This window comes from Drosophila biarmipes, chromosome 3R (assembly GCF_025231255.1).
Source record: "Drosophila biarmipes strain raj3 chromosome 3R, RU_DBia_V1.1, whole genome shotgun sequence".
Taxonomy (NCBI): domain Eukaryota; kingdom Metazoa; phylum Arthropoda; class Insecta; order Diptera; family Drosophilidae; genus Drosophila; species Drosophila biarmipes.
In genome coordinates this window covers 32,921,186-32,931,094 of record NC_066616.1, presented here as the reverse complement: position 1 = coordinate 32,931,094, position 9,909 = coordinate 32,921,186, and the positions used below count along the sequence as shown (strand labels likewise).

Sequence of the window (9,909 nt, the reverse complement as noted above, 5' to 3'; positions counted from 1 at the left end):
AGGGTATCAAATCATAAAAACGCCTAACGAGTTGCAGGCCCGCAGCTGCATCTGGATTAGATGTTGGGATGTAGTTACCACCGCCGTCGTGGCGATAGATGCGGCATCCCCATCCACAACCACGTACACGGCCTTGGCTATCAAGTGATCATCATAATCGGATCGCACCACGCCATACATCGCATCGATGTTGGACGCTCAGATGTTCTGTTAGGCCTGCCACAAAACTTTCACGCCGAAATCTATATGTTTCATCGGGACGGCGAGTGGAATTATTGTGAAAGATGTCCGCTGATTGTGTGAAATGAACTGGCCCGGCGATTGTATAAGTAAATTTCACGTTGCATTCGCGGTAAATTATTAAAAAGCCATAACAAATACAAAAGAAAGCACACCGAATAAATTGTATTTATGGCGAGCAGAGGCACGCGGCAGTTGGCTAAAAGGTTTTTCGGTTCGGAATACATAGTTCGTTAGCCGTTGACATTATTTGCCTTAATTCGTGCACTTTCTTCTTGTCTTGCCTTGGCCAAAAACAAAGGCATAAAAACAATTAGCTCTGCTCTCCGCTGTGTTTGTGTGGCAGTGTCGTTAAAGATTAAAGCCGAAAACGTTGAATTTTGTACGCGATGCGGCTTAAACACACATGTTGATAGCCCAAAATATGGCTGGACATTACTTTTACTGTCGGCGCATTACCATTACTATTGAAATGATCGTGTTATGTAAGGAAAACTCGACTATTTTCTTTCGGTTGTGCAACAATCTCACAAGCATCTGAATCACTTTAATTGTAGGACAAATTGCTTGCCGGTGAAGACAGCAAATGCTGAATGGTAATTGAATGGCGGCTTAATTTGGCTTAAATGCTTCAGATCATCGCGATGATATATGGGTGCCCATAATCCATAATCTATAATCCACGGTACACAGTCCACGGCGCATGAGAAGTGCCCAGTCATGTTGGTGGTTTTCAAACGATTTATATCACGTTTTAAAATAGAATTCCACACTGGGCAAACATATTAACACCTCCGAAAAATATCTCACGCACTGGGAATTTCGTAAAAAGTGGTGAAAATGTGTTACTTTATGGAAATATCATTACAGAACTCGACTTGACAGCTGTCATAGGTAAACATCAGGCCATATGCGGGTTCTGGAAAAGTAAAAGAAGATGGTACTTCAAGTGCAAGAAAGAAAAAGTGAAAACACCGGAAACCCCATTTGAGTAACGAGCTGAGAAGACAATCGAAACACGAAATGTGTCAGCTGTTCAAATCCAGACTTCTTGAGGTCTCCATTATAGCACAGGTCAGGGGTCATTCGTCACGCGGGCTCAGACGTGAACGAATTGGCAAGTCGAATAGACGAGAAGCAGCACAGAAACCAAAGAAGTTATATTATGCTAATGGCCAATTGTCATTTCGGGACCGTTAAGTCAGCAGGCGAACAATGAATCTTTTACAGCGTTTCGCTAATTTGAGGTGTGAATGAAAGTGAATGAAAGCGAGCGCATTCCGAATGCCATACAGATACAGATTCGGATACAGATACAGATACTTATCCATCAGCAAATCAAGCGAACGCAGACTCTTCTTTCGAGGGGAAACGAGACCCATCTTAGAATAGCCAGCTCGGCAATTAAATCGCTTTTGTTCGGACTAATGGACCTCTTACTTTCGGTTCGGTTCGGTTTGGTATGGTTTTCTGCTTTGCTGCGAGATGTGTTTCGATTTGATGAGCCGTGATTCGATCTGAAACGCTCTTGTTTGTGGCATGCAAATGATTTGTTTAACAACAGACTTTTTATCGAGTGGTCGGCTACCGGACCCAAAAGCCAAGAGCCACGGCAAAAGCTAAAGCCATACCCAAACAATTGGAATGATTAAGCGGATTTTTCGGCTCTGCGTGGGGGGCAGATGTGTGAAACTTATACACAATTATTTTCACATTTTTCGAAGCTAAACCTTTTGTTGGGCTGGGCAAAAATTAAAGTAGCGTAGAACTAAAGCAAAGCCCAGGACCATGAAATCGTGTTTAGTTTTCATTCGGCTTTCTACTCGCGGGTTCTGGCCAAAAAGCCAACCGTCAAGTGCTCAAGTTTCTCTTTCTCGTGCTTGGCAAAAGTAATTCTAATGGCCCAGGTCATAAAGGGCTTTAATTCAGTGGCCGCGGCTTAAATTCATTTCAAGGTTAGCGTGATGTGACACTTTCGTTTGGTCAGCCCTTCCCTTTGGGCCCGGTTCTGGGTTCTTTCCGCCGCTTTCCACTCGATTTCCCAGTACATCGCATAACCTGTCCACATCAATATCAATTGTGGCCACTGTTGGACATCGAATCAACGCCATTTAACAGCATAATTAACACATGTTCTTCGCACAATCGATTGCACACGCATCTCGATGGACCAGTCGGCCACTAACTTGGTTATCTAGTGCGAGATGGGTCCACCATCGTGGACCCGTCCGGCTACCTCTTTCATTAGCACGTTGTCCAGTCCACATTTCGAGTGGAATCGCTGGAGACGGTCGCTGTCACCAGCGCATTCGAATCGAATAGAATAGAATCGGTGGAGTAGGAGCAGGTGACACTCACTTCGGACTGGCTCCCAGACTTGTCATCCGATCCACTCGCCTACGAGCTGCCGTCCATGGGTGAAGCAATTACAGGCCGCTTCTTAATTGAGTTATGAGTTCTCTTGTTAGCCGAATTCCCTAAAATGCTGCAACTGTAACGAGGAAGTCTCTCGGCTCTCGACTCTTGGGAATCGATCAGCGGATTCTGGGGCAAGTTGAGTTGCCTCTTCTCGGAACTGGCGGCGTCGCCTTTTCCCGTTTGTGGATCAGTAATGCGACAGAAATGGCCTAATGAGTAAATTAATTACTCTAAGCCATGATCTCGTCCAGGCTTTATTTGATCTCCTCTAATTCGCAATAAAGACTCAATTAATCAGCGGCTCAAACGACCCCTGAGTTGACCCCACTTCGGCAATCGCCGATTAATTAGAGATTTATCTGGCTGGAGGGCTGGAGAGTTGCAATGAAAGTGCACCGATTTTACCTTACTTTTTACTTTCATTGCAAGAGTGTTAACAATTTGAGCGTGGCCCTAATGATGGCTCATGCAGGCCACAACGATCGATTAAAGTCGTTCACTTCAAAACAAACAAGTAAACAAATGGGAAAACATCGCGATGAGCAATGTCAGATTAGAGCTGGAGATGCTGGTGGCACCTCGAGCACCCAGCTCTCACTTTTTCTAATTATCGAGAGACCACTTGGATACCCTGTAAGGAAGGGGTATCCCAGTTTCCGTACTCTAAACTTGACTCAGGCGAACCCCTACTAAATTAAGACATTTACGACTTGGTCAGATGCGAATCAATAACGAAATGGCCATGCAAAATTCTAGACACAACAGCGCTAAAGGCCGCCACGGGGAATGCCGCAACGGTAAATGGGTCTGAGAGGAGACTTTGGACTTCATGACTGCAGATACCCGACTCGAGATTAGAATGAATCATTTCCAGGCATCCTAATTGAGTTGTGGCCACGCTGGCAGGCCGGAATATCAGCGGACGCCTCGTCGATGTCCAGGTTCGGCCGGGTGAGTTCTAGTCTGGGTGTTAGTCTGGCTTTAAGGCCCGAGTCCCAAGGTGTGAGACTACTTAGCCGGGGCAACTAAGCGGGCCAAACGGCAACGATTAGTCGCAGGCTTTTCACGAGGAAGTGGACGAGGTCTGGACGAAGGGCCATTTATCAAGAGCTGCTCGTGTCTCGTCTCTCTGGGCAAATTAACCGTTCTGAACAGACTAACTGACTGACTAACCAAGTTAGTGGCTAACGGGGACTCCCACTTTAATTGCTCCATCGAAGCTCTCACACCGAAAGTGTTATTAAAAGTCGAAATATGGGAACGGAGGCAATGTAGTTCTCTGGGTCAATGCGAGCACCTGAACTAATCAAAGCCACGTTGAGAAAGGCACGCGTTCAGAGAGCTTTCACAAATAACTCACCAATATTGCACGCACTCAGAATGTGGCACGAGAACTTGGCAAGGTCCGGTCAAGAGAGATGTGCCAATCGAATTCGATGGGGGAGTGACAAGAACCTAGTCCGATCTTCAACCCGAACCTTAAGGGTGGACATGCATCTGTGAGAACTCTTACTCGAGCCGAACCTCACGTTCCATGTGGCAAAGGGTTCGATTTTCCAGGTTCCAGTTCCATAAAACACAATGGAGCATCGCCCGGCTCGGTTCTATTGTTCTATCGATGGCCATGGCTTGCAAATTTTCGGCAGCTTTAATGTTTATTCATGAATTCCGACATGAAACGGCAATGCAACGAGGAAGAGACAAGTTCCCTGGCCTGCGCAAAACATAAATCAAATTGGCCAAGTCAGACTTGTGGTTGGAGCCAGGGAAACAGATGCAGATGCAGAAAGAGCCAGGAGCAACTGCAGCACGCAGTCATGGCCAACTGATTGAGCTGTCGCGTATTTGGGTGAGGTGAGATCGCCCAGTGTCCAAATGGCCATAGAATTTGAGAATTTGAGGCCTTGTGGAGGGGGTACACCTATTTCGGGCTCTGAACTTCGTGCCTCGCCTGCTTAGGGAAATCTGCCGCGGAGAAAACGAAACGACAATTTCCATAAACCCTGTGCTCTTATATGGCTCCAGATCTCTGCCATTTTCACGGACTTTTGTCATATCAAATGGTAAATGGTGGATGGAAGTTGGTAAATGGCAAACGCCAAAAAGCTAAAAAGCTAAAAAGCCCGCCCACTGTGGCCATCAGTTGGCATCCTGGTCCGGGTCGGAATGCATTCATATCGCTGGGAACAACTGGGTCAGCTGGCTCAGACAACAAAAGTGCATCAGGAGCAGCATCAGTGGCTCGGCTAACGGAAGACGATTATCAATTTTATTTTGGCTCTTATTAATGGCCTTTATTCCACTCGCACTTTGGCCATCCCAGGGGAAAAATTTGAAATGATTTCCATGTTTCCCTGCCACAGTGGTTTTCGTCTCGGTTTTTTGGCACCCCATCGGGCAGGCGGAAAGGCCTGGTGAATCTTAAGTGCTATATCTTTACTATGCACTAATAAAATTATTATATTCTTAATAAAATAATTACGCAAATCGGTGGAAAAAAAACGAGTCCAAGAGGAAAGCATTGCCAATTATTTTATGTTGATGGTTTGTTCGGTTTATGTTGTATGGAAATGACGGCTAATAAATATCCCATTATTCGAGCCATCATCAGACGAGCGCGAAGAATGTTTTGAACTCTTAATTAACTCGAGCTAATTAAATGTAAATATGTGTATTGTTCATAAACCCGATGGTGTCGCGAAGATCTAAAGAGATGATTAGCATTTTATCTGTATACCCATAAAAGTGGCCGAGACTTACAATCAAGGGAGGAAATATCTATTAGGCAGAACAGGTGCATCCTCTGAACATCGTTAATGGGCCTTGCAAAAAGGTCACACTGTGATTCTCAAAGCAATTTCAAAAGGATGTACCTCCAAACGTTTGAGTCGTAAATGTTTAGTGATCCGCTTTAGTACTTAGGAACTTTTCCCTACCAAGTTAGGGGAGCTACAGAAGGTTGAACGAGACTCGAATTTTAACCTAAAATTGGTTTAACATTCGAGTTTTTGCCGCTAACTAAATATTTCATTGCATTTATGCAATGTATTATCGCCAATGCACCACTGTGATCCTACTTCAATAGTCTGGGGCACTTGCCCCATTACGATTTAGCTGCTCCTAAGCTCCCAAGTGCCTTGAGTGAGCTTCCATCTTTCGGCGGCCGGCGGGCGCTTTCTTTTGATTCCGTGGACTGATGTAATGTGCTCGGCCTGCAATCGATTCGAGTTGCATCCACATAACCGTATCATCTGCCATAATGGCATTAACTGCTCTAGTTGAAAGCGAAAAGTACTGCCGGATAATGGGCAATTTAAGCAGTCGATTTGGCGGGGTGCTCTAAGCCAGTGAAAAGTGGTTTTGCAATTGTGTCTGCATATCTGCTTGTCTCTTGATTTGTTGTTTCAATTGTGGGTCACAGCTGCGTGTGCAGGAAAGCTATTTGTTGTATTATTTTTGACTTGGCTCTTTCTGGCCACTCGGGGAACGCACATTCCCAGCCAGTCTCGTGTGGGGCTCGGGGAAAAGTCCATCCCCACATCCATCTTCAATCCAAACTCCTCATCATGCAGGCGGAGATTAAGCTTGGCTAATGGAGAATCGTGTGTCTATGGCTAATTAGGCGAATATATCCATTAAGGCTATTCGGCAGATGCCATAAAAAAGCCGGCGAAATTGGGTTTATAGTGCAGAAACTCAATGGTCCGTAGCTATTTATATCCGCCAACTGCAAACAAAAGACTCAAGTAACGAACTCGAACTCGTTTCTGTGCGTTGCCCGCTGGTAGTTGCTGCTGTTGTAGTTGTTGTTGGTGTGTGAATTTATGCATAAAGATTATAATATTTTTGCAGGCTTTAACTCAAGCGCACAGTTAGTTCTAACCGGGGGCCCCCGATACGTTCGTTCCATAATTCAAACAAAAAAGTAGCCAGCGCATTTTTCCCCATTTCTCCTAGATTTTTTGGTCCACAAAAACGCCCACCAAAACGACTGGCTCCAAAAACAGCCGGCGGGCGGCAAGTTGGCAGGCCGAGCTGAAAAAATGCAGTCAGAAAACAGAAATTGGGTTGTCCCCTCGACCACAGCAGCCACTTCTCTTGCGCGCTTCTAACAATTTGCCTTGCAATTAGTCAAAATTATTGTGCAATGTTTATCCAACAAGCCACGAGTGACACTTCTGTCAATAAACAATTCATTTGCATAACTCCAGGCACGATTTTGCAGAGCTCCGTTGGCGGAAAAGCCATAAAGTGCGCCCCTTCCCTCCTTTCCTTGGGGCAGCAGGAATGTTCGGTAGCCGAAGGCTCATCCGTGGTCTTCCAAGTGCAAATCATCTTCACACTTGTGCCGAGGATGCTCGAGTGCCTCGATGACTCTGCATATTCACCTGCATGCCACTGCTAATAGAGGGTATAATGGTTTGCTGATGAGGCGCGAAGTGATGAATGTCTGAGACGTTTGGTTGGACAAGATGCCAAATAGGTGGGAGTTTGCACAGGGCGGCTCCATAAAGAATAGGGTTTTATCGGATTGATAGGATTAAGTAACACTGATTTAAGATACTCCAACTACTAATTTATATTTAGCAAGACCACTAACTTTATGGGAGTGCTTGTATTACACTTGATTTGGTTGATAGCTCTTCATTTCTTGTTCTTTTCACATTTCTCAGATGACTTGCCACCAGATGTAGTTGACTTGGCACCGGGGTATTTATTGCACTTCGGCTTAGTGGGGACTGTACCTTTAAAATTATCAATCTTTTGATTATTGCAGACGTTATTGCGATGGTTCCCGACTTACTTCTTCCACAGTGATCTTTTTTGTCGCCCTTGCCCTTGGATTTATCACTTTTGGATGCTTTGTCTTTGGATGGATCGCATTTCTTTGAGCACAAACGCGTAGTGGCTTTTGAAAAAACAATAGAGCCTAATCTGTTCATGTTGGTCCAAAATTTTAAAGAGTTCAGAAGTCGGGAAAATTTAAATGTATATTCAAAATCAAACTGCTTGACAATTAAAACCCAAAAGTTACTTTGTTCCGTTTCAAAGAACGTTGTCAGACTACTTAGAGTATCTGAGCTTCGTTTCCTAAGATTTCTGAAAACTTCTCCATTCTCAGCGCCCATATAGAAGGGTCCCAGATAACCAAATAGAAAATGCATCAACAATTGCGCAGATTCGAGTGTTGTAATTGACGGCTGTCAGTCTTCGACTTGATTAACTCATCGATGACTCGCTGGTTCGATGAATGGCTAGTTAGATGGAAGATGGAAGCCTACCCTCAAGACGACCACTCGATTGACAGGCAATGTTTCCAATTTGTTTGGCCACAATTGATGACTCATAAATCATGTAATATTGACTGGCTTTTCTTTCGTCGGGTCAACCCGTTAAGCGATTCCCCGTGCAACTAATCATGTTGAAGCTGAGCTTCAATGCAAGTGATCAATGAAAGTGAGAGTCTGAGGCCACAAAAATAACCCATGAAAAGCGTATCGATTTGAATATGAATGCGCAGAAAGCACAAACAAGACTTTCGGCCGGAGAAGAAACAGTAACTTTCGTTTCTTAGGCTTTCGGTCGACAAGCGCCCATCATCCGTCTAATTTTAGAAGATCTTTTATTTGCACATATTCCCCCAAAAATATTTTCCCACATTCGTAGTTGCGTAACCCATGACCGAGGGTCGAAACTTTCGTTTTTTGTTTGCCCAGGTTCAGTTCTGGTTTGAAAATGTCGCCACAACCTACTCCCAAATTCTCAATTAAGAATTATTTTGTTTATGGCCCTACATGGAAAACCGAAAGTTGGAAAGTGTTTTCGTTTTTCCCATGAAAATGAAAGCCATTCGTGCAGGGCCATAAAAGTCCGCACCCGGCTAATATTCTTGGCCCTGTTTTACTGCCCTTTTGTGGGACATTTGCATATGCGATAAATGATTTTGGGAAGTGGTTATCAGTGGCAGAAAATTTGGGGACCTAACTGTAAAGGTTGTTTAATGCCTCCATTTAAATTAACTTAACTTCCGGTGGCCCCAACAAATTGTTATTGGTGCTGATCGGGGCAAGCGATCGCCTCCCGAATTGATGGGCCCGAGCCCTGGTTTATGTGCTCCCGGCCAGAACATCGATCGGCCGATTGTCAAACCCATCAAATACATATTTCAGCCTGGCCGTCGGTCGTCGGCAGCTTCATGTTCACCGATCCGATCGTCGGTGGCGATCGGCCACATTTATTGCGGCCATTCAGTTTTATGGCCCAAAAAGAGGCAGCGGAATGGGGAACACACACAAGCCGCTCGGTCTTTGGATCGGTTTGCCACCTCTTTTGGGTTTGCGTTACAAATTCGAGCTGGAATATGGAATCCCCTGCCCGTGTCTTTTGGCAAATACAATTATGCTCGGCCGGCCATTGTTTGGTTCTAATTTAGCGGATTAGTGGCCACCCAGTGCGATCCCGCATTATACGTCCATAGCGATGGCGGTAAAGTGCTTTTGCCAATTTAGCGAGAACTCTGCACATAAGCCGATTGGACATCAAGGTATTATACGCCACTCGGGTCGCACACAAGGCGAATTCCGCATAATTAATTAATTTACAATTTCCATGCGAGCGGTGGAAACACAGAAATGCAGCCTTTCTTCTGACCTGCTTGCCAAATCGCTTGGCTGCGCCATCGAAAGTGGGCCTCTTAATTATAGCCATAATTATACGCATTTAGCGGCGGCCAAATGGTGGTTAAGTGCTAGACCAGCGGCTAAAGTTCCGCACACGCCGGCTAATCGGAGGGCTAAAACATGTCAATTGGGTGAAATTCGTCGGCCTTACCACGGCCCACGGCTTTCATCTAATTGAGCGGTAATGGTAATGGGCCGATGGGATCGGCCGCCAAAATAGCCAAAGTGGGCAAAATAATTAAAGGCAATTAGTCGGGGCTGTTGGTTTATACGAATTCCGGCGAACTGCAGTTGCAGATGCAGCTGCATCATATCTGGACCTGCGGCAGTGGGTTAAGTGCCACTTAAGTGCGCACAATGGATAGAAATTCAATTAACTCGGGGCCATTGATAAAGCTTAAGCCGGTGGAGACGGTTTTTTCAGACGGTTTCGGTAGCTGTCGGCGATAAAATGGAAAAAGAGACGACAATTGCCAACGCCACCTCAACCTTACCCGAGCATCCAGGCTTCCATGGCTCCCAAAAGAAACCACAACTCTCGACCAGTTTAATTGCCAAGCCGATAAATGGC

The 9,909-nt window shown here is 45.2% G+C and overlaps 1 protein-coding gene across 1 annotated transcript; it reads right to left on the bottom strand.

The window, feature by feature from the left end:
- Window positions 1–7,212: 7,212 nt before the first annotated feature.
- Window positions 7,213–7,706, bottom strand: LOC108023857 (uncharacterized). Its single transcript, XM_050888616.1, has 2 exons — window positions 7,463–7,706; window positions 7,213–7,403 (listed from the first exon to the last, which is right to left on the bottom strand). The coding sequence occupies exons 1-2, from the start codon at window positions 7,599–7,601 to the stop codon at window positions 7,303–7,305; spliced, it is 240 nt and encodes a 79-aa protein (XP_050744573.1). The 5' UTR covers window positions 7,602–7,706; the 3' UTR covers window positions 7,213–7,302.
- Window positions 7,707–9,909: the final 2,203 nt, after the last annotated feature.